Source organism: Canis aureus, chromosome 12, assembly GCF_053574225.1.
Source record: "Canis aureus isolate CA01 chromosome 12, VMU_Caureus_v.1.0, whole genome shotgun sequence".
NCBI classification, from domain to species: Eukaryota; Metazoa; Chordata; class Mammalia; order Carnivora; family Canidae; genus Canis; species Canis aureus.
Genome location: NC_135622.1, coordinates 11,347,961 through 11,371,171, shown reverse-complemented (window position 1 = coordinate 11,371,171; position 23,211 = coordinate 11,347,961). Strand labels below are relative to the sequence as shown.

General features: G+C 44.9%; 1 protein-coding gene and 1 long non-coding RNA gene across 2 annotated transcripts; one reads left to right on the top strand and one right to left on the bottom strand.

Moving 5' to 3' along the window:
- The first annotated feature begins 10,419 nt into the window (after positions 1–10,419).
- LOC144280569 (uncharacterized) lies at positions 10,420–16,412 on the top strand. The gene is made up of 3 exons (XR_013349005.1): positions 10,420–10,555; positions 11,104–11,254; positions 15,540–16,412. It is a non-coding gene; the product is annotated as an uncharacterized LOC144280569 (long non-coding RNA).
- NHLH2 (nescient helix-loop-helix 2) lies at positions 16,036–22,666 on the bottom strand. The gene is made up of 4 exons (XM_077842730.1): positions 22,548–22,666; positions 20,225–20,407; positions 19,487–19,825; positions 16,036–17,989 (listed from the first exon to the last, which is right to left on the bottom strand). The coding sequence occupies exon 4, from the start codon at positions 17,979–17,981 to the stop codon at positions 17,574–17,576; it is 408 nt and encodes a 135-aa protein (XP_077698856.1). The 5' UTR covers positions 17,982–17,989; positions 19,487–19,825; positions 20,225–20,407; positions 22,548–22,666; the 3' UTR covers positions 16,036–17,573.
- Between the last annotated feature and the right edge of the window lie 545 nt (positions 22,667–23,211).

Genomic DNA, 23,211 nt, shown 5'->3' with positions numbered 1-23,211 from the left:
TTAACATAGCCTCAAGTTTATTTTCCCTCAGATATCAAGTATATGCTGCCCTTTTTATAATCAAAGACATCCACCTTGATACCTTCCAACTTTCTACTCCAAACTATTTGCTTTCAAGATTAGCTATGCCATTGTAATCTGGAGTTTGCAGCTTTGCTCTCCTCAGTAGAACCTGTTCTTTGTTTTGCATTCTCTTATTTTTTGGTTTAAACTGTTATTTGTCCTGAAGTATGTGTTCAAATAATTCATTAAGAAAGGATATATTGAAGGAAAGCTTTCTGAGGTCTTGGATGTTTAAAACAGGTTTCATTCTGTCTTTACACTTGATTGATAATTTGGTCGGGTATAAAATTCCAATTTCAAAATCTTTTTTTTTTCTCACAAGTTTTTAAAGATATTGCTTTATTTTCTTCTGACATAATATATTTCCTTTTGACACAATAAAATTTTTGTTCTTTTATAGGACATCCTTTTATTTCTGAAAACTCTTAGGGGTTTCTCTGTATTCTTAAAGATCTAAAATTTCCCAGTGGTGTCTTATGTGTATGTTTCTGCATTCATCTTGCTCAACACTGATAATATAGTAATCACAAATTAAATTTACTGAGTACTTATTATACATAAAGGATTGTTGGAAGTGCTTTATATGTATTATCACACCCAACAGCCCTGTGAAGTAGGTATGATTATTTCTCCTTATGAGAAAACAGGGAAAGAGAGACTATATGACAAGGCCCTTTTAATTCAATGTTGTATGTTTTCATCTGTGGAAAATTTTATTGTATTCTTTATCATTTTCTCCCCTTCATTTACATATTTTTCTTCTAGAATTACTGTTTTAGATCTCTTGAAATGAATATTATTTTTTATATTTTCCATATTTTTGTTCGTTATGAGAGACTTCCTCATCTTCATTCTCTATTCCTTTAGGAAATACATTGTTTTACTCCCAAAAAATTATGTTGTCTCTGATTTTCATATAACTACAATACCTTTATTAATATAATCTCTCAAAGATCCTCTTCAGGGGTATTTTTAAAGTTATTATTTTCTTTTTCTTTTTATTTTTCAAGATTTTATTTATTTATTCATGAGAGACATGGAGAAAGAGGCAGAGACATAGGTAGAGGGAGAGAGACTCCCCACAGGGAGCCTGACATGGGACTTGATCCCAGGACCCCAGGATCATGACCTGAGCCAAAGGCAGACACTCAACCACTGAGCCACCCAGATGTCCCTAAAGTTATTATTTTCTGAATTATCTTTGTTAATTGTGATGTCAGATTTATTTATCCTAGTATTTATCTTTTATGCTGTAGCAGTTCTTCAAATATCTGGTTGTGTTTAGTTATTTGTACGTATTTCTAGATGAGGAAATAAAAAGGTTAACCACGAGCTCTATATATGTGGGTGATATTTGTTGATTGTTGGGCTTTATTTCAAAGTAAAGTGGTAGGAATTTAATATTATATGAAATTTGAACAATTTAGCCCCATAAATGCCAAAACAAAGAGAGTTTACTTGGGCTCTTAGCATCTATGTGGGATAGTTCTTTTCTCTTCTTTTTTTTTTTTTAAGATTTTATTTATTTATTCATGAGAGACACTCAGAAAGAGGCAGAGACACAGGTAGAAGGAGAAGCAGGCTCCCTGATGAAAGCCCAATGCAGGACTCGATTCCAGACCCTAGGATCATACCCTGAGCCTTCAGGCAGATGCTCAAACACTGAGCCATCCAGGCATCCCTAGGGTAGTCCTTTTCTAAAGAAATTGAGAAGCATCTAATTTGCCTAAAAGTAAATGTCTGTCTACCTTTTTTCATGGGGTAGGAATGAAGATGAGAATGGCAGACAAGTCCATTTTTTCTTTTTCTTTTTTTTTTTTTAAATCTTTTTTTTTTAATTTTATTTATTTATGATAGTCACATAGAGAGAGAGAGAGAGAGAGAGGCAGAGACATAGGCAGAGGGAGAAGCAGGCTCCATGCACCGGGAGCCTGACGTGGGATTCGATCCGGGGTCTCCAGGATCGCGCCCTGGGCCAAAGGCAGGCACCAAACCGCTGCGCCACCCAGGGATCCCCATTTTTTCCATATATAAATCTTCAATTACTTTTTCAATTTTCAACCTCACTTCTCACTCCCAACTTTTATTATATCTGCTATTCACAACCTGAAACTCTCAGAGTTTGCTGGACACATCCTCTGATGAAGTCCCTCAGCATGTAGTTTAATTAGGCTGGGGTTTCCCCAGTTCTGCTCCTCGGTTGGCATGCTTCCACCTTTTAGCAAAATGTGTCGAGATTAATCTTTTTCCAATACCTTGCCTGTTGTTTTCATCATTATTTTGAGGTTTTACCTGTCTTTATTATTTAACTATAATTCTAGGGCACCTGGGTGGCTCAGTTGGTTAAGCATCTTTCTTTGGCTCAGATCATGATCCTGGAGTCCTGGGATCAAGCCCTGTGTTGGGCTCCCTGCTCTGCGGGGAGCCTGCTTCTCTTTCCTCTACCTACTCCTAGCTTGGTCTTTCTCACACCCTCTCGCTAATAAATAAAATCTTAAAACAAAACAGATGCATCCAAAAAAAAGAAAAAGTTACTTTTACATGGCTTATTATTATTGAAACCATGCCTGCTTTTGTGAATAATACTTCTTTTCTCAACACTCTAAAACCATGTATTATATAATAGATTTAAAACTTTATTGGGACTTCATGTTGCCTAGGTCATTCTAGAACCCAAGAATTTTCTCATTAAAAATTTTCCCAGCTACTACCTTGTGCTAAATAGATCTATTTCCCCTCATGGTTCTGGAAAATTTATCTATAACAAATCTTCAATTTTCTGGAAATTTTCAGGACGCTAATTTTTTAAAGTTGGATTTAAAGATACGATCTATGGGTTTTTTTGGATATGAGGTTTGTTGAATTTTATATAGTCACATAACTACTGTGATCAAGATACAGACTATTTCCATCACCTCAAATTTTTCCTCATAATTCTTTTAGTTAGTCTCCACACCCATCCCAAACTCTAGCAACCACTGGTCTTATTTCTGTCTTTATATTTTTGCCTTTTCAAAAGTGTTGTATGGATGGGCCAATACAATATGTAGCCTCTTATGTCTGACTTATTCGCATAATATTTTTGAGAATCGTACAGTTAATGTATGTCATCATTTATTCCTTTTAATTGCTGTGTAGTATTCCATTATATGGATGTACTGTAATTGGTATCTGTGGACATTTGGGTCCTTTCCACTTTAAGGCTATTATGAATAAAGCTGCTAAAAAAACATTCATGTATATGTCTTTGTGTGAACCTATGCTTTCATTTCACTTGAGTTAACTACCTAGGAATGGAAGGACTCAGTCATTTGGTAAGTGAATATTTATAAGAGGTAACCAAATTGTTTTTAAAGTGGCTACCAGGGATCCCTGGGTGGCGCAGCGGTTTGGCGCCTGCCTTTGGCCCAGGGTGCGATCCTGGAGACCGGGGATCGAATCCCACATCAGGCTCCCGGTGCATGGAGCCTGCTTCTCCCTCTGCCTGTGTCTCTGCCTCTCTCTCTCTTTCTGTATGACTATCATAAATAAATAATAATAAAAAAATGTTTAAAGTGGCTACCATTTTGCATTCCCACTCTCACAGTGTTGTAGAGTTCTAGTTGCTCAACATCCTTACCAGCACTTGGTATTATAAGTTTTTGTTTTTAAGTTGTTCTAATAGTTGTGCAGTGATGTCACGGATTTTAATTTTCATTTCCCTAGTAATTCATGATATTGAGCATCTCTGCATGTAGAGATGGCCACTTGCCATCCTTATCTCCTCTTTGGTGAAGTGGCTATTTAAATCTTTTGCACAGTTTTTAATTGGGTTACATATCATCTTGTTGAGTTTTGAGAACTCTCTATATATTCTAGATGTATTCTAAACACCTTACTTCTGGGCAGCCCGGGTGGCTCAGCGGTTTAGCACTTGCCTTCATCCCAGAGCGTGACCCTGGAGACCCCGGATCGAGTCCCACGTCGGACTCCCTGCATGGAGCCTGCTTCTCCTTCCACCTGTGCCTCTGCTTCTCTCTCTGTCTCTTCTCTGTGTATTCTCATGAATAAATAATAAAATTTAAAAAAAAGATAAGTACTATTTTCAACCCCTTAAAAAAATAAAATAAACGGGCAGCCCAGGTGGCTCAGCAGTTTAGCGCCGCCTTCGGCCCAGGGCATAATCCTGGGGTCCTGGGATCGAGTCCCACGTCGGGCTCCCTGCATGGAGCCTGCTTCTCCCTCTGCCTGTGTCTCTGCCTCTCTCTCTCTCTCTCTCTGTCTCTCACAAATAAATAAAATCTTAAATAAAATAAAATAAACACCTTACTTCTTTCAGCATTCCCTTGAAGAGGGTACTATTGTTATAATCATTTCATACATGATAAAATCAAGGTACAGAAAAGTAACTTACCAAAATCTCATGCTAACAAGCAGTGGTGCCCTGGGATTTGAAACCAGGTGTTTTGATTTTAGAGCTCTTGATTTTTTAAGTTTCTGTAAGGATCCAAACAGTATCTATTTTAGGTTTTATGGACCACAAATTCTGTTGCAACTACTTGATTCTACCCTTGTAGCTCAAGGACGGTCATAAGGCACAAGTAAACAAATGGGTGTGGTTGTGTTCCAGTATAATTTTATGTACATACACTGAAATGTGAATTTTGCATCATATTTACATCATGAATATTGCCAGTTCTTGATCTAAACCATACTTAACTGATTTCTGTTTGAACTATTTACATTTTCCATTCATACATCCCCAAGCACCAGTCTTAAACACTTCTGCAAAGCATTTATCTTTTTGTCTAAAAACTGTATATTCCTTTTACAATTATTCATACTATATATAATGCACATGATGTATTACTCGGTAAGTACCTGTCGAATTGAATTCAAATAACTGAATTGAATTGGCATATGGATGAGACAACACATTTCATTCTTAATCCTCTCTCCAGCTATGTTCTCTTAATAATTAGTAGGTACCTTCTCCACTGCTATTGTTCTTTTACGTGCACTCCATAGTAGGGGATTTACTATATCTTCTCTAATAGTCGATATAATGATTTCATAAATATTTATCTTCCTCTCTGACAAGTTTCCATGTCAAACTCTCTTAAACAGTTTGCAAAACTTTCCATGATGTTCCTTCAGTTCATATTCAAATATTAATTGAGGGCGCATTCCAAGCGCTAATGATTCAGTGGCCAGTAAGTCAGACTGCCTGCCTTCCAGTAGCTCACAACCTAAGGGAGGAGTCAGAAAAATAAATAGGCCAGTATAGTGCAGTGTCATCAGTGGCTGGTTCTAGGCGTTATAGGAGCATTTAGAAGTCTCCTTGTTTAGAGGAATCACAGTCTCCATAAGCGGACCCTGGCTAAGAGCCTTGCATTTTGATATTATAAAGCATAACTTCCAGAAGGCAGGGATGAAGGGGATCATCAAACCCATCTTTGGAGTCACCTATTCATTTTCTGAAACCTCCTCCTTACTCATTTAATGACTTTCAGATATAAGAGACCAAAACATCACCTGTCCCCTGATCCCTTTAACTGTATTCACTAGCTTCATATATACCAAAAGCACATTTTGGCTGCTTCTGGTTGCGTCATTCACTCTTACATAGGATAGAAAGATGAGCAGCTGCTTTGGAGCCCTAGTGAACTTCAACTCAACTATTGATACGTACTCTGAGGAGAGAGGAGAAGTCTAGATGGAATTGTCAGGTCTGCAGTCCAGATCAGCAAATTTGCCTCTGGGTCTTTTTGAGACTGGTTTCCTGTAACCTGCCATTGCCTGTTAGTCTTTCCCAATTTGGATCTCAGGTTGTAGCTTTCTCCTTTGGTTTTTGTTTGTTTTTTGTTCACACTGTGGTCTTGGCCAAGATGTCTTTCCCCTCATGTTTATCGATAGCTGAGAATACTGTTACCTATGCTAATGCAGTTGATACCAGTATTAATGGCCAGTGTGTCTGTGTTAGTGTTTATATTGCAGAGTGTCATGAGGAGCAACAAGTTGCTGCATGCTGCTGTATTTGGATAAGAAAGGCAGAATGGGGTGGGGTGAGTGTTGGGAGAAAAAGGTTTCCAATCACCGGCTTGTTACAGACACCATCTTGAGGTTATTTCCTCTTTTTATAGTCATAATTATTATGTGAATGTTTTGCATATTGATTGTGCCTTTCTTCTGAGGAACTGGAAAATGTGGTTCCTTTCTGCAAACCCCACTGTGCTTTGATTCCAGAGACTGACTCTTAGGATCACTATCTCTCTGAGATACAGGCTGTCCAATAGAAAGGAAAACCTGATAAAAATTCCCTCATTCTTTGTACTAGAAAATAATTTTAGCATCACACTCTGTCCATCTGGACATCATTAATATTGTCAACCACTCCCTTCAGTAGCCTTTAATGTCTAAATAATTACTCCCTGTGGCCATAATCCGACATGATGTCACTCCCCTCCTGATTTGCATTTCATAGATAACAGACAGCTTGGGAATTACAGGGGGCTTTGTGAGCTGTTCTGAAAGCCTAACAGTTACTCCTACCATCACCTCAATCACATCATGTCCCCTCCTCTAAATCTGTCACTGAACTGCATAACCTTCCCCCAGTCAATTATCCCTTTCCTTCTGTTACACCATCACTGGTTCTGTCGATACCCAGCTCATCATCCTGATTGATAACTGGAAATAAAGTTGACTAATCGGGATATTTTGGTGCTTTGCCTAATGTGGCCATCGTTGACTGGAATTTCGACCCTTCGTCCTGTGTGATACTCACTTCCCCCACCATGTGAATCACTTTTTCACTTTGGAGTCTCCTCTGTCTGCAGAAACCCAGCCACCTGCCCAGGGTAGGTCTAAAGCCTGGGTCCAGAGTACTGCTCCAGGTCTCCGTACCGGTGTCTTTCCACTCACTCCTTTGTGCTGCTTAGGACCCGGATATGGGCAAGCAGAGCTGCTTCTCCTGGAGCCAGGTAAGAGCAAAGACAAGATGCAGGCTGTAAGGGCACAGAAGGTGGTTCTCTTTTTGAACAGTTACTTTTAATTGTTTAACCCTCTCACATATGTTTCTCCCTCTCATTTCTCTTTCTCTACCCCCAGCACCACACAATCCCCCTCGTCACTGTCTCCTAACCAGCTCTTGGCACCCCTCTGTCCAGGCAGTTACTTAGCTTTTCTGTGTCCAGGATTGGCCTTTGTCTACACAATACCAAGCATCTGGGTATATGGTAAAAACATGCTGTCAAGTACCCAGATGTTTGGGAACATCTGGGTATTTTGGCAACCAGCAGCAACAACAGCTGGATAATGGAATTCATGTTTCCCTTTGTAGTCATCACTTGACATCGGGTGGACAGAGTCTCACCAGCCACCATCCAAGCACAGCCATTATCTGCTAGCAGTTCTTTTTTCATTTCACATGGGGAATTCTCTCTGTCAATCATTTTATTGTCGAAGAAAAGGGGAAGGAATTTGTCTCTTCTTGGGCCTGCAGTACATCATCGCTGTATGCCTCAGTTCTTCTCTTATTGAAAGAGCTAGTAGGAGCTGACAATTGCTTTAACCTTGCCTACCCCAGAGGCAGAGAGAGAGAATAAGGCATGTGAAACACTGTTTTCTGCACACAAGTCTGGAGAATTTGACAAGAACTTGTTTTGCATTAGAACCACTCTATCTGTCTTGAGATCGTTCTCTCATATTCTTTCTACCACTCTATCTATAAGAGGAAGCAAAATGATGGCGATTTATTATTCCTGTCCACTGTGTTCCACGGAAAGCCCACATTATCTGTTTGTATTTTTCTCAGGTAGCTTAGAATAACATTGCCCCACTGGGGCCTTCAGTAGAAAGATGGTCTCTAGAGGCAGCTCCAGACAGCCAAGTGTTCATTGTTATATCTGGTTACATGTAGCAGCCTCCAAGTCACTTCCAAACCGTTCATGAAGCTGCAGGACATCATACTATCAGTGTGAACTCTCTCTGCCTGAAGGACAAGTCCTGCTTTAGCCCTGTGCTCATGCAGGACTAGAGTCAGGATGGTGCCTCTAGGTCTGCATGTGCAAATTGGTGTAGCTTAAAGAATGCCTGTGTGAGCAAGCTGTTATTGTAGACCAAAAGAGTAAGGCCATGGAGTGTCTGATGTTTGTTTTCAGTAGATTTGATAGAATAGACACAGGCCCCAAGTCCGTGCAGTCAGAAAATGCATCAGTCAATTCAGCGAAACCAATTCCAGTGCGAGTGTTCACTGGTGCCATGTAGATGTGGCCTAAGTGACTGGGGATCTCAGAGGGTCCGCGAAGATCCCCGAGGTTGTAGGCCCACCCAGCAGCCCCCAGGGTGGCAGTGTTGTCCCCACTCCATGTCTGCAGCGGTGCACCCCGACATGGGTAGGGGTGCTTAGCGCAGGCGGTCCTGGTCGCTGTCCTCCCGAAGGATGACCCGGGTGGCTACCAGGCTCTCTGTTCTCCCAGCAGCGGTGGTGGTGGCGGCGGCGGCGGCGGCGGGGCCTCTCCCCTCTCCCCCTTCTCCCCCTCCTTCCCTCCCTCCCATCCGCCTCCCTCCACCTTCTCCCAGAGGAGGTGACAGACGGGCCTGTAATTTGGTTCCATTCGCTCGACTGGAGCAACACCTGCCCCCCTCCCCTGGGACAAGAGGGTCTCATCCCAAACCATACAAGAAGCCAAAGACAAATCCGGGCCCACATGCAAATAGGACGACGCGAGGGACAGGGACTTGGGCCTGCAACACATACCCCACCGCCATCGCCTGGCTTCTGCCCGCAAACCAGGAAAATCAAACACCTCTTGAAGTCCCAACTACAAAAACAAGAACAACAACAAAAAATCACTCAAAACTCAAATTAGGGTTTCAGAGTTTAAAAAAAAAAAATTAATCAGCTCCTGTAGTACCGTTTCCTCTTGCTCACACCACATGACAAAACAGAGTGTCTGGCATGAGTATTGGTGACAAAGTCTAGAAATCGAGCTAGGTGTAAACAACAAGGTGGGGGGACATCTGCAGGTGTGTGTGTGACTGCTTTAGGCCTGTGGTGTCTGTCACATGGAGGACCCGAGGACGCAATAGGTGTGCAAGTCCCGGATGGGCTCCTTTTCCTCTTCCTCATGTGAGCTTTTAGTGCTGGTCAGCACGCAGCCTCTCTGAGAACACTCATTTCTTTTTCCATTTATTTGGAATTGTATGAGGGCGCTGACCACAGCAGCTTGCTGAACACTTCACAAAGTCTTAAGTTTTGTCAGGGGCCTCCTACAACAGTGACTCATTCTGGACCTCCCCCGCCTTGACCTAGAGCAGTGCAGCTTCATGTTGTCAGCGCTCAACTTTCCAGAGCCAGGCTCAGAGCCACGGCCTCACCTGTGTCCTAGTCACCTGCTCCACTTGGGGATGGTGAGGTCTCTCAACATGATAGGGCAAGTCCAGGGGGCTGGGCCAGTGTCTGGTCCAGGGCCCAGGCTGCATAAGAGAAAATTTGTTCTTTCAATTCCCATAGTTTTGTGTGGCATTTTATTTCCCACAAAAAAAGAAACTTGTATTTTTTTTCTTTTTCCCTTTTTTAATTTTTAATTTTTTTTTCCTTTTTTTTTTAAGTATAAGTTTCTGAATTTTACTGCCCTTCTGCTTCATTTCCCACTCAGAGCTTACTAGCTGTGTGACCTTGGGCACATTTCTTAACTTCTCTGTGTTTGGGTATCCTTGTCTGTAATTTAGGAGTAGTTTAAGGGCTCCCGAGTTCCTGATGTTTGAAGGGTTGTGTGCATTAATGGGCCGTGCCTGGACCAGGATGAGTGCTAAGTTTATGTGGTTCTTGCTGATACTGCTGTCTGTCACCAAGCTACAGCCCAGGGCAGACAATGTGGGGTCTGCGTGTGGAAGGAGCACAGGACTGGTGTCAAAGGCTTTGAGGTGGCTCTGCTGCTGCCAGTATATGAGACTGTGGCTGAGCCACTTAACCACTCAGGGTGTTGGGCAGTTATACCCCTCTCCTAGAGGCCTGAAGGACTCACAGAGGTAGCATGTGACAGACTGTGAGCTGAAAGGACTGGGCTAGGGGCATCTGCTGCTGCTGTTAATGATCCTCAAGCCTCTATAGGGGTTGCTGTCAGGGAGGGAGGGCTGGCAGGTCCACGCTTCCAATTTCCCAGAATTGTTCCTTCTCTAGGGCATCTCCTCATCCCAGTTCCCAACCAACAGCTAAGATAATCCACCTTTTTTGTTTTTAAATCCCTGAAATCTGCCTGAGTTGGGCTCTGGTGATGTGTCCCTGATGTTTGAAGGGTTGCGTGCATTAATAATGGGCTCTGATGATGTGTCTTTTACCCTGGGTTGTAGCTTGGTGACAGACAGCAGTATCAGCAAGAACCAGCCACTACCTGGGAGCTACCCAAACATACTCCCAGGAGCAGCTTTAGACTGTGAGGAATGGCCTTCTCTGCTGAACCAGCCAGTACTCAGGAATGGTCCTCCGTGATGAGGAAGAGGGACAGTGGTGAGAGGGGCATTCATGTCCTCTGTGTGTGTGTGTGTGTGTGTGTGTGTGTGTGAGAGAGAGAGAGAGAGAGAGAGAGAGAGATTATCAAAGTTAAGAAAGACGGGGTGAATTTTCAAAATAGAGGACCATCAGAAAGATGATCCAACTGACTAGAGGAAAAAGATGATTGGGAAAGATGGGTTAGGCCAGCTGTGAAATTCCCTTCAAATATGTAGGTGCTCACTGATGATTTTCAGGAAATACTGCTAATTTGTTTCATGGTAATAAAGGTAATTTAGTTAAAGAAAGAAAAGTCTGTATCTTTTAGAGATATGTACTGATACATTTACGGATGAAATGGTGCAATGTTTGGAATTTGCTTCAAGTAGCCCAAAGGTGTAGGGGGAAAGTGTGGATAAGAGTATAAATGAAATGTCGGGATATTAGAATCCAGTTTACTATGCCCTTCACTTTTATAGATGTTCTTAAATTCTCCATTAAGTGGGTTTGTTTTTTCTTAATGTAGTTGCTCAGAAAATTCATGCTGATTGATTTTTACTTACCAGGCCCCAGTCGACTCACACCTGAACCAAGGCAACCTCCCAGCATCGCAGACCTCCAGCGCAGCTCATCTCCCATTACTCCAGAAACAATCCCCAGCCCTTGTTACTTTTATCGACCAGGAGGAGAGGACGCTACCAGATCCTGCTGCACCGAGTCAGCTTTGGAGGGTGTTACGTTTCTCTCCTTCCCTTGAGTCAGTCTGACCCTCTGAGCCTTTCAGGCAAACAGACCCCAATGTCCTTTCCTCTGTTATGCTTTCTTGACCCCAGGAGATCCTGGAGAGGGCCTTCCCTTCTCCTATATCTACAGATCTTATACCTTTCCCATGATTCCTGATACCCTGTCCCTTTTTCCTGGTGTCTTTCTGGAATGATCAGCAAGGAGATAAGGAACTTCCCTCCTGATCTAGAAATACTGAGCCAAACTGGACAGGAAATTCCAACAATTTCTCTCTTTATTACCTCAAAAATACTTCAATTGTTTAATTTTTGAAAAAGCTTGCCTGCCATAAGAGCTATTATAGTAAGTGCTATTGAGCTCTCAATATGCGCCAGACATGTTCTGACTGTTATACATGAATTAACTCAATTAATCCTCCTAACAATGCTACAGGATAGGGACTACCAATCACCCCCATTTTATAGGTGAAAAAACTGAGGCAGACAACTCAGTAATTTGTTCAAGGCCACAGCCAGCTAGCAGAAGAGCTGGGGTTCGAACACAGGTGTGCTCTGTACTCAGTGTCCATGCTCCTAGACGCTCTGCAGTAGTGCCTATAACAGCGTCAGTGCAAAGGGGAAAACCACAATGAAAAGAGAAAAAGCATAGGGCAAGCCTCCTACATGCAGTGGGGTGGGGGCTGCAAATATGTACATAACTTTTAATGTATGCTTTTATGTTTTATTCCATCACATCCTCTATTTCCCTGTAGTGTTTTCTGTCTTATAGGACAGGGATTATATCTATCTGACTTTTTGTAGAGCTAGTTACGTGTCATATGCAGATGAATACATATGCGGTGGAGACCACAGATCATTAATACATTAATGAATTATTAATATACTATTTTTAGTTTCTCCTATACAACTTCCTATGCATGCTGTAAATGCAACAGTAATTAAAATAGCTCACATTTATCCAGCACTTATTATATTCTTCTTCTGGTAAACACTCTACCTTATCCTATGGAAACATGTAGTTGAGATAGGTGCATATATTGTCTCATCCAACACATCTGGATATGGCAGCTTAAGGAAGGATGGTAACATACTCAACCTCACACATGTAGAATGAGTAGGAGCCGGGGTCTAAACCTGGCCCCAGACCTCTGGGTTTCAAACATACAGAAAGGAGAAACAAATACATTTTGGTATAATGATGTTTGTACACGGGACTCAAAGAACAGAGCAGCTAATGCTGCCCAAAGAAACTGAGTTTTGTGAAGTATTTACATGAGTTGGGTGACAATGGAATAACTGGAATTTTCCAGGCAAAAAATATGAATGGAGGAAAGCTTTCTGGCAGGAGGGTAAGTACAAAGGACCAGGCATCTCCAGGGAAAAGAGGCAATCTGAATTTGGCAGGAACATTTAACTTCAAGGAGAGTGGCTGAAGATGATGCTAGAGAGTCTGCAACAAGCTCGGGAACGATTTCTATGCCTGGAGAAAGAACTTGAGCTTTATTTATAAGCAGTGGGAAGTCAAGAAGAGCTTTCAGGCAGGGAATGACATGCTAACTTTAAAAGATGTTTCTCAGGGCAGAGTGAGAATGGACTTCAGTGTGCTGAGGAGTGTGGGTGGGGGTAGACAGATGAGCCAGGCCCACTCACATGGTGGTGAGTAGTAATGTCTCAGAAGGTGTCAACTTAGCTCCAAGTCTCCTTCAGGAGGAGCTGGTCCAGGGCTGCCATAAGCCTGCAGTGTCTTCCCAAAAATGTGGAAAGAGGCTCCCCTGCCTCCCAACAGCTCTTTCAAGCTCAGACACTTGCTAAACTTGGCCAGCAGAGTGCAGACTCAGTCTTAGACTCCTTCCTCCATCCCCTTGGTTGTGGGACCTGGACTCCTTAGGCAGGACCTGAAGGGAAGCTTCTCCTAAGCACATGGATGGGGAGACAGGGTGCCAGAGCCAAAGGTAAGGTGTGTGCCTGGCACAGCCACCCTGTAGCAAGGAAAAGCTGTTGAGTGTGACCCCTAAAGGCACACGCTTGGTGAAGCCAACAAACATGGCTTCGTGACCCTGAGCAAGTTATATGATTTCTCTAAGCCTCAGTTTGCTCATCTGTTAAGTGGAGAAGGTAACTGTCTACCTGTTTGGGTTGCTGTGAGAATTAAATGAGATCATAATGTACACAAAGGCCTTAACTCCGTGAGCACACGATATACACTGCCTGTTAGCTGTTAGTGTGCCTGCTATCCCAACCACGAGTGAAAGCCCTTCTAGGCCTAGAAAAAGTTATTGGCTATACATGCGCTTGAGTTAGCTGTCACCTGCCCTTATCGCCCGCTCCCCCAAACCTCAGTAGGAGGAAGACTGGCATCCAGAGACAGATGGCAGTCATGGGAACTGGATATATCACAGCATTCCAGGGTTGGCTCTGTCTACTGACTTCATCATAGCAGACAATACGGTCATAGGGCAGGGTCACTGGAGGAAGCCCCAAGGACAGGGTTCATATGGGAAGCAGGTGTTCTTTCCATATGGACCCCGTGTCCTCAGTCTGCCCTTCCTTTTCTAATCTGTCCCACTACCCATACTCTCAGCTGCTGGCCCTCCCATGGCCCTTGCCTTGCAAGGGAAAGGTTTCTTTGCTCAAGATTTTTGCCCTTTTTCTCTGGATGTCTCGGACAGTGGCAGAAGTGAAGCAGCCGTCTGGGCATAGTAATACTCAGCACAGGTGGCCTTGTTGGCTAGGCGAGGTGGGGCGAGGTGTCCTGGGGAGTGGCGATGCACTGACCAGTTATTGGGCAGCTGGGACAGAGGGCAGAAGGTAAGAGGAACAGTAGAAGGAACTGTGGTCCCCAGTCTGTCAGGGAGAGAGCAAGCTGGGGGTGAAGGATGAGGCCTCTGCCAGTGGGGAGTGGCGAGAGATCAGCTTGGGTTGTTTGGGTGGCATAAGCACAGGACATGGGAACAGGATGTGAGAAGACAGCAGAAGCAATCTTGGAAACTGCCGGTTTGGCAGATCCAGGTCTTGAACTCTTCCAAGAGGCCTTCCCTAATAGCTCTAAAATCATACTTCTAGCAGCACCCTTAGCTGCAATTCTCTTTCTTTACCCTGCTTTGTTTTTCTTTATAGCATTGAGCAAAACTTGAAAATAAATTACTATTTATTTATTTGTTGTCAATGTACTGCTTTTCTCCATATGAGACTGCTCTATTTTCAACATTTAGAACAATGCCTGGCACACAGTAGGTCCTCAATAAACACTTGTTGAATGTAAGATTGAATGATCACCATCATTATTCAGAGAAGAATCATTGCTCCCTTAGCTGTGGCTGAACAGCCAGAGTCTGTGCTACATGCTGGGGATGAGTCAGTTACCTTGTGGTCTCGCAGAGTGCCACCGTGCTCCTCTTTTCTTTGGAGAGTGCTACACAGCCTTGGATCTGAAACAACATTGCAAAGATCCTCTCCTGACATCACAGGGGCCACGAAGCTGGGAAGTGATGTTGCCCTTTGCCCCTTATCCTTGTCCACCTTATGTTAACACCAAGGGTGAGAGCCGTAGTCTGGAAGGTGAGTTAAAACATCCTTCCTAGATGTCGGCGGGAGGTGTGTGTAGGTCAGCTGGAAATTGCACTCATAACCCAGGAAAAGGGAGGCCCTAAAAACCTCAAAGGGTTTTTAGGTTAGTTGCCATTTCTTTGGCATAGGAGCAGGTCTCACTTTTCTGTCCTGTAATAGAGAAGTGGTGTCAGGACTGGGACCACTCCTAGAGGTGGAGGACCCAATCCAAACCATCCAAAGACAGCATGTCTGGAAGGTGGATTAACCATCCCACTGCTACCGTGGCCAGACTTGTTCCAGATAGGAAGGCACCATTCCTTTTTATGCCCTAGAAAGTGCACTCCCACTAAGCACCTCCATGTGATGAACAAGCAGAATTAAGTCTCAGTAGGTATCTGTGAGCCTGACTACAAGATACTTGGGTGAAAAGTGAGAAATACTCATGAACTCAGATATTTCACAGACGTAAAACCAAGTATCCATGTAATTGCACTTTTTACTCGGCAACCAGAGATTTGGTGTGATATAGATTCAGAGTTCATAGTATTCTATACCTGTGTATTTGTATATTTTGTACATATGTATCGAGTTTTAAAGTTATTCATGTGTTCTGCTTATAGAGACTATTTCACATTTTTATAGGCTTTTATAGATGACACTCTTCATATCCTAAGGTTGGTCCAGGACTTAATTTATTTTCTTGTTTGCAGGTGTCATGTCTTGAATCTGTGTCCTAATTAGATATTCAAGTACTGCAGTATACACCTTGTTCTTAACAAGTGCCATGAGGTCTTGGGGTCTTCTCTCTGCCAGTAAGTAGCCATGTGATTTAGTGCAGGGCATGTAGCCTCTTTGTACCTCAGTTTCCTAACTCAAATTGCAAGAGATTGAGTTAATTACTAAGTTTCATTTTCAGGCAAAAGAATCCATGATTCGAGTAATATTTTTATATAAATACTATAATTTACTCCTCAGTTGGAGGAATGTGATGTATGCCACCATCATATGTGGAACATCTATATAGGTTGATCAGTATCCAAGTTTAGGAAAAGCATCAAATATCTCAATACACAGATATGTTAAGATTTGTGGGGGGAGGGGGTTGTGGTTTTTTTTTTTTTTTAATTAGCTCCTTTCTGAGGATTATGTCATTAAGATACTTCGTGCTCAACCAGTATGTTTATTATTTTAAATAAAGGAGAGGACTTTATTTGATACCTTTATTTATATGCAAAACAGCGCACCATTCATGAGATATGAAAAACTTGTCAGATAGAAACCAGATTATATCTATTTTCACTACAAAATATTGCATTATATAAAGCAACAGAGACACAAAAAAACCCTGAAAAAGACTAAAATCTTTGGATAGCAGATGCAGGTTTTTTTTTTTTTTTCCCTTGTCTCTAAAATACACTCCTTGTTTTAAGAGTTTCACAGCTGAGAACATGAAACATTTTCAGGTTATAGACTTTTCTTTTTGGTTGTCACAGAGGAAAGTAGTTTTGAATTTTTTTTTTTAGGAAAATAACTTAATTTCCTAAAATCATCCCACGCACAAACAGCACACACACACACACACACAAAGAAGCTACTCTCCTTATAAACAGTTTGTAAAGTACTTTTCAGACATAACTACAGATAAGAGTAACAACACTTACTTTTTTTAAAAAACTATAATAGTGAAGTGCTAGTGTTGCTGATCTCACAACAAAAGAACCTTTCAAGAACAAACATCTTAATATATAAAATATGTTTAGAAACAGGGAGGAGTGGGAAATTTGTTATACAAGTGCAATATAATTAGAGCAAAAAGAAAGACCACAGTATAATCTCAACAAACACGTAAAAAGTCAGACATAATTATTCCACAGGAGAAAGTGTAAACACTTGACTATAAATAAATTGGCACAGAGTATCCAAAGTAAAATTATCACCACTCTGAAAAATAAATGTCTTGAAAAAAATACTCTACTCCTTCTAACATAAATAAAAATAGGTTGTCTTTTTCTAACTGCACCTATAGGTCCACATATTTAAGGTCACAAATAGATGTTTTTGGATATAAAGGGGCACTTCGCCTGAAAAAGCAATCCGATATTAAAACTCCCATTTAAATATGGATTCTCTTGTCTACGTGAGTGTCATACCTCGGGGTTAAAATCTCACCCAGCTCACATCTTCCCACAGTGTGTCTGTTCTCGGCGTATCTTTTAAGCTCACCGATATTGAGGATTTATCTGTCTTATTTGGATTCTGACATAATCTTCCTTTTCGCAGCTGAACGGAAACTTTCCTGTTCCACCTTTCTGTGCCTTAAATCTCTACACGGGAGGAGGGTCCTTCCCAAACCCTCCAAATGCTGGGTGGTGATTTGTCAATTAGAAAAATCCCAGATAGTCTAAAGTTAGAGGAGTCTTGACTCTGAGCTTCTTTCTGCCCTCGTCCTTTCAAAACACGGAGATCTACGGGAAGGTGAAGCTGCAGGTGAGCTGCGGCAACCGCCCCTAAAGGGTCGCAGCGCACGGAGGGGAGCCCGGGAGGCGGTGCGAGGTCTCGGGCCTCCCGGAGGCTCGCCTGGCCCGGAAGATGCCCCCTGCCTGCCCCAGGCTCGCCAGACGGCCCCACCTTCCCGAGCTGGAAGCCTCCCGTGGTCTCCCTGCGGACCCGACCGGAGGGGCCGCCCTGCCGGAGGGGCTCCCCGGCCTCGCCCCGCGCCCCGCGCCCGCGCCCGCGCCCGCGCCCTACACGTCCAGGACGTGGTTGAGATAGGAGATGTAGCAGATGGCCAGGCGCAGGATCTCGATCTTGGAGAGCTTCTTGTCCGGGGGCAGCGTGGGCAGCAGCTTGCGGAGCTCGGCGAAGGCCAGGTTGAAGGCTTCCACGCGGATCCGCTCGCGGGTGGCGTGGGCCGAGCGGTACTTGGCGGTGGCGCGCCGGCGGCGGCGCTTCTCCTCGCGGCTCAGCTGCTGCGGGTGCGGGTAGAGCGCGGCCCGGCCGCCGCCCTTGCCGTCGCCCTCGGCCTCCTCCACCGGCTCCAGGTCCGACACGCTGCCCAGCACCTTGGCGTCCGCGCCGCCCAGCGACTCCGGGTCCGAGTGCGCCGAGCTGGGGTGGTCCGAGTCGGCCGCTTGGTCCGGACTCAGCATCATTTTGGAGGCTGGGGGGGAGTCAGAAAAGCAATCAGTGCGAGGAGGCAGGGGCTCCTTTGGGTCCGAGGGGCGCGGGCGCGTCCCGGGCCCCCTGTCCGCCCCCGGAGGGCGCGCTCGGCGAAGCCGGCCCCGCGGGGAGGGGAGGGAGCGCCGGGGAGAGCGGGGGCTGGGGGGGGGGTCAGGCCCGAGCTCGCCAGCCCCGCGCCTCCCCGCGCCTCCCCACGGGGCGGGGGCCGGCCGCACCCCGGGCTGGGTCCTCGGCGCTCCGGGGGCCCGGGCCCGCGGGGAGCCCCGGCCGAGTCCCGACGCCGCAGGGCCGCCCGCCGCACCGTCCCTTCCCTGGCCCCTCCGGGTCTGCGCGGGGCGGGCGGCCGCGGGGGGCGCGGCCCACGGCAGCCCCAGGCCAAGGCGCCGGCGCCCCCGGGCGAGCGCGGGGCGTGCGGGGCGCGGGGCGCGGGGCGCGGGGGAGCCCGGGCCGGGGTGCGGACGCCGCCGCCAGGCTGCCAGGCCGCCCGGCCGCCCGGCGCGCCTCGCTTCTCCGAGGAAACAAAGCCGAGACGGTGACGGAACCGACGCGGAGGCCCGTCCTCCCGCACCCTGGCCCTGACGCTCGCGGCCCCGAGGCGCATCTGTCACGCAGACAGGCGCACGCGTCGGGGACCTCGGACGCGGCCACGGGGAACGAGACAGGGCGCCCGGCAGCCGGCGCGACACCCCCGGGGGAGGCCGCGGCCGGGGGGCGGCGGGAGCGCGGCGGGAGGGGACGGCGCGAGCGGCCGATCCTGCGCCCGGGGCCCGCGGCGGCCCTGCCGAGGCCGACCCCCGGCGCTCAGCCCTCCTGCAAGGCCTCCCGCAAGGCCGGGCCGCGCTCCTCTGGGGCCGGGGCCGGGGCGGCACCTGCGGGGTCAGCGCGCACCGGCCGCGGCGCGGGGCAGCAGCAGGCCGGGCCCGGGAGGGCGGCCCGAGCCGCGCTGGCCGCGGGAGAAAGCCTCGGCGGCGGCGTGGAGGAGGGAGGACTTGCTCCTGGAGGAACAAAAGCCAGGGACGTGTGAGCGGCTCCCAGCGCCGCACTCGCCCGGGAGCGGATCTGTCTCCAAGCTGGCTTTCATTGCGCTGCCAGGAAAGCAGGTCCTCTAAGGCAAAATAAAAGCGAATGCTCCAAGTCAGCTACATGGGGCTCCCTACGGGCTTTTCACAGACAACATTTGTAAAGTCGAACAACTTGCATCCACACATTCGGCTTGAAAGGGCATAAATAAATTGGCGAGTGACGGAAAATCACAATAAGCAACAACATAGTTGTAGTGCGGCTAAGAAGTTCCTGGGCTGCCCTCAAAGCAGGTTAAAATTCTCCTCCAGATACCTTTTTAAAACATTCACAGATAGCATGTCGTGCTTACGTTTTATTTATTTAACAATTAGCTGAAGTACGTCTACCAATGCAATATGAATAATCCAACTTAGTTCCAAGGTGGGGGAAAAAAAATTATTTAAAGGAGCCTTACCTTGTAAAAGCCTTTTCGAGAATCTTTTCTCCAATCTTTTAGAGTTACAGATTCCAAAGAATACAGGGGAGGAATTCCGAAATATATTAAAAGCAGCAAATATTTATTACATTCGAATATGAAAAAGCAGCTGTCATCTCGCTGGTGTCCACAGCGAGGGACGATAGTATCTCAGGATGTGGACGATATAAATGACTGTTCACTTAGTTGATAGACCAAAAACGCCGTTTCCTTTTAATTGTTCACAGACATTTCAGGAAATTCGTTGTTGAATTTTTTTTTTTTTTTTAAGTGAGGTGCTGAAAAGTCTCGTGCTTTTTTTTTTCCTCTTCTAGGTCTCTATAAATAACAAAAGAGATGCAGAGATAAACACAATCACATCAAAGGGTTGATGCCTCCACTTTCTAATAGCGGAAGAATCAATAAGAAAGATGGTTAAGATAAGATCCTGCTCCAATAGGACTCCTTTCCTTCCCTTAATACGGTTGAGCAGAAACTGGGAAGTGCAAGGCAGAGATGCGATCTTCCTCAGAAGTGATTTTTTTTTTTTTTTTGAAATAAGGCTTTGTTCAGCTGATGTCTCCCCAGTTCCCAGGAACACAATACTGTAACTCGGGGCTAAGCTTGCCTCTTCCTCTTTCCTCATTTACTTGTAGGTCGTATAAATACACCTATTTGCAGTTTCAAAGTCTTTAAAGGCTTGCTTCCATCTCCCACCCCACCCCCTCCTTTCTTTACCTTACAGCAAAATATATATAGTCTGGCTTGGAGACGCTTGGAGAAGGTTGGTGGGAAGTGAACGTCTCCCGGAGTAACAGTGACAGGGAAGCGGAGAAAGACGGGAGAGGGTGGGAGAGCCAGAGCAAAGAGGCAGAGATGCGTGTGTGGCTTCTTGGCTCTCCTGGTACCAATTGATTCAGCCTGGAGATGGTGGAAGAGATAAAGGCTTAAGAAGGGGGATGGAATTTTTTTTCCCTAAATTGATATTTAATGGGAAATCCTATTGGACAGAAACCTGGACATGAGTCACTTAATTGGACTTGACATCTGTCACAGTGTGGGAGTTTTCACAGCCCAAATATTTTAGCAGATCAGATTCCCACTGAATCTGTGCCATAAAATATAGCAGTTGAAAGCAGTCCATGATAGAAACCTTAGCCTCTAAACAGAGTCTCTAGCCATTATCAGACTATTTCTCTTTTTTCAGATTATTGATGCAGTATTTAAGTGCGAATAAACAACATATTGACTATGGAAAAATTCTCCCCACATATTAGGCAAACAGGATTTTCCCCCATAATGTTTAGGAAAATATTTGTGTCCAGAACACGAAAATATACACCATATATGGTACTACAGTAAATATATTCAGATATGCAACAGCTATCATTTATTAGGGATCATTTGCTTGATTTTAGTGATCATTTACATTTTAAAAGATACTGGAACAGGACTTGAATGAACATATTCATGTTTTTTAAATCTATCCTGCCACTGGTTTAATTTTCCAACATATGATTTTTTTTTAAGCCTTTTCAATAGATTAAGTCATTGGCGGAACTGGGAACAGAATCCAGGTATTGTAATTTCAGAGAGCATTCTACGATAAGACCATTCTACTTTTCTAAATATGTTTGTTTCTCTCTTCACCCATTCATTCATTCAAGTTAAAATATGGCATGTTACGTGCGTTGATTATTGCATTTCAATTTTGCTTATTTTAACCACGTGAATATTTAGCTGTGTGGCAGTGCATTGGGCCAGAATGTAAACCCACACAAATCACCAGTGTATTGCAGCTCATTATGCCTTTGCCTTACACGACCCCATGGTCCTGAATTTATATGCCTTCTAACAAAAGGGAAAATCTAGTTCAATTACTTTACCACTTTATAGAGATATTGTTAGTCTCCATCAACTATATATTATTTGCAATCATCTTAGCTTTTTCGACTGTGTAAGCTTAAAAAGAAATAAAAGGGTATTGTAGCCTTATTCCCACCACACTAATTCCTGCGGGAACATTTGTGGAGAGAGGAGTCCTCGTTTTTCCTTTTTTTCAATTTTGCTCTAAAAACAGGTTTTATCATCAGGGGAGAGGATTGATCAGCCTGCCCCTGGGAGTGACCCTCATGGCTACCACCAGTCCTGTTTGCTTTTGCACACACTTTTCAGCTTATGGGAGATGCCTGGCCCAGAACAGGGTGGGGGTGAGGGAGAGTAGGAAGTGCCTCCAAGGAAAATGGGCGCCAACGGTTTCCAGCCTTGCCTCTGCCCAGCCCCAGCACAGGAGTGCATTTTAGATATCCCTAGGACATTTAAGGGGAGGCGGAAACCAGCCACATTTAGGTGGCAGTGGAAACAGGTGAGCGGGTGAACTCCCCAAGGTGATGAAGAAGAACGGATAAAGGAGATTTCCCCAGTGTGGCTGAGAGCAGCAACACTAAGCATTTACAGATAGCCAGAAGTGTGCACACATTTGTGCACCTACAAATACCTCTACTCACCGCCCCCACCACCACCACCACTACTCGCATAAGCTAGCTGGCCCTATTAGAGTGCTACACATTCAGATTGACAGTGAAAAACCTGGTGAGTCTAATCACCATAGCACATGAGACAGTTGCTACAGTGGGAAGCCACTGGTACCTCTGGTTACCCTGGTGTTGGGGGAAGAAGGGAAAGGGAAAAGGTACTTAGGCAGGTCGGATTCAGCCAAGATGTGTGTGGACCCAGACACCTTCTTTACATTCAGTCTTACTGATTGCACACTGACAGGCCACATGTACATACATTAATACGTAAGCCCTTGTAAGCAGGTACACGCTCAGACCCATACATAGCCATGGCTGGACGCATGGTCATGGTCACAAACATGGATTCACACTAACGTACATGCATTCTTTCTCCCAGGAAAGCCTCCCCTCCCCCGCTGCCACCTTTGCCTTTTCTAAGACCTCCCTGGAACCAATGGTCCTTCCTTCTGTGCTTCACAAGCACTTTTTTTTCCTCTCCCCCTTAGAGATTACATATTGTATGCGGTGAATCTTGGTTTCCATACCTGTGTTTCCTACCAAGCTGTGATGCTTCCAGGGCAGGTCCGCAGTTTACAGCCCCAAGGAGAATGTCTGAGTTTGACACATTGTAAGTACTCAGGACATTTATGGTGAATGAGGCCCTGTGTGCAGAAGCAGCCAGGATGTTTGTAACACAGAAACACTTCTACCAAAAGATTCCCATGGTTTCACTTGTACCAGTTTCCTCTTCTACAAAAGTGAGGATAATAATCCTGCCCCTACTCACTTCACAGGCTGGTTATGAGACTCACTGTATGTGATAAAGTATCCTATAAAATACTAAGCATCATACAAACGAAGATATTATGGAGTATTAGGAGTAGTATTCAGTATTATTAAATCAGTGGAGAGGTGGCAAGCAGTGATTTAAAAAGCCAGACGGGGCACCTGGGTGACTCAGTTAAGTGTCCAGTTCTTGGTTTCACTTGAGTCATGATCTCAGGGTCGTGGGATGGAGTCCGACATTGGGCTTCTTGCTCAGTGCGGAGTCTGCTTGAGATCTTCTCCCTCTCCCTCCCATTGTCTCTGCCTACCCCCTGCCCCATACACACTCTCCTTCTCTCAAATAAATAAAACCTAAAAAAAAAAAAAAAAAAAGCCAGATTTCCTGGATTTATCATATGCTAGCTATGTGAACTTAAGGGAGTT

Coding starts and splice junctions, on each gene's coding strand:
- NHLH2 (XM_077842730.1), bottom strand. CDS start 17,981: ATGATGCTGAGTCCGGACCAAGCGGCCGACTCGGACCACCCCAGCTCG.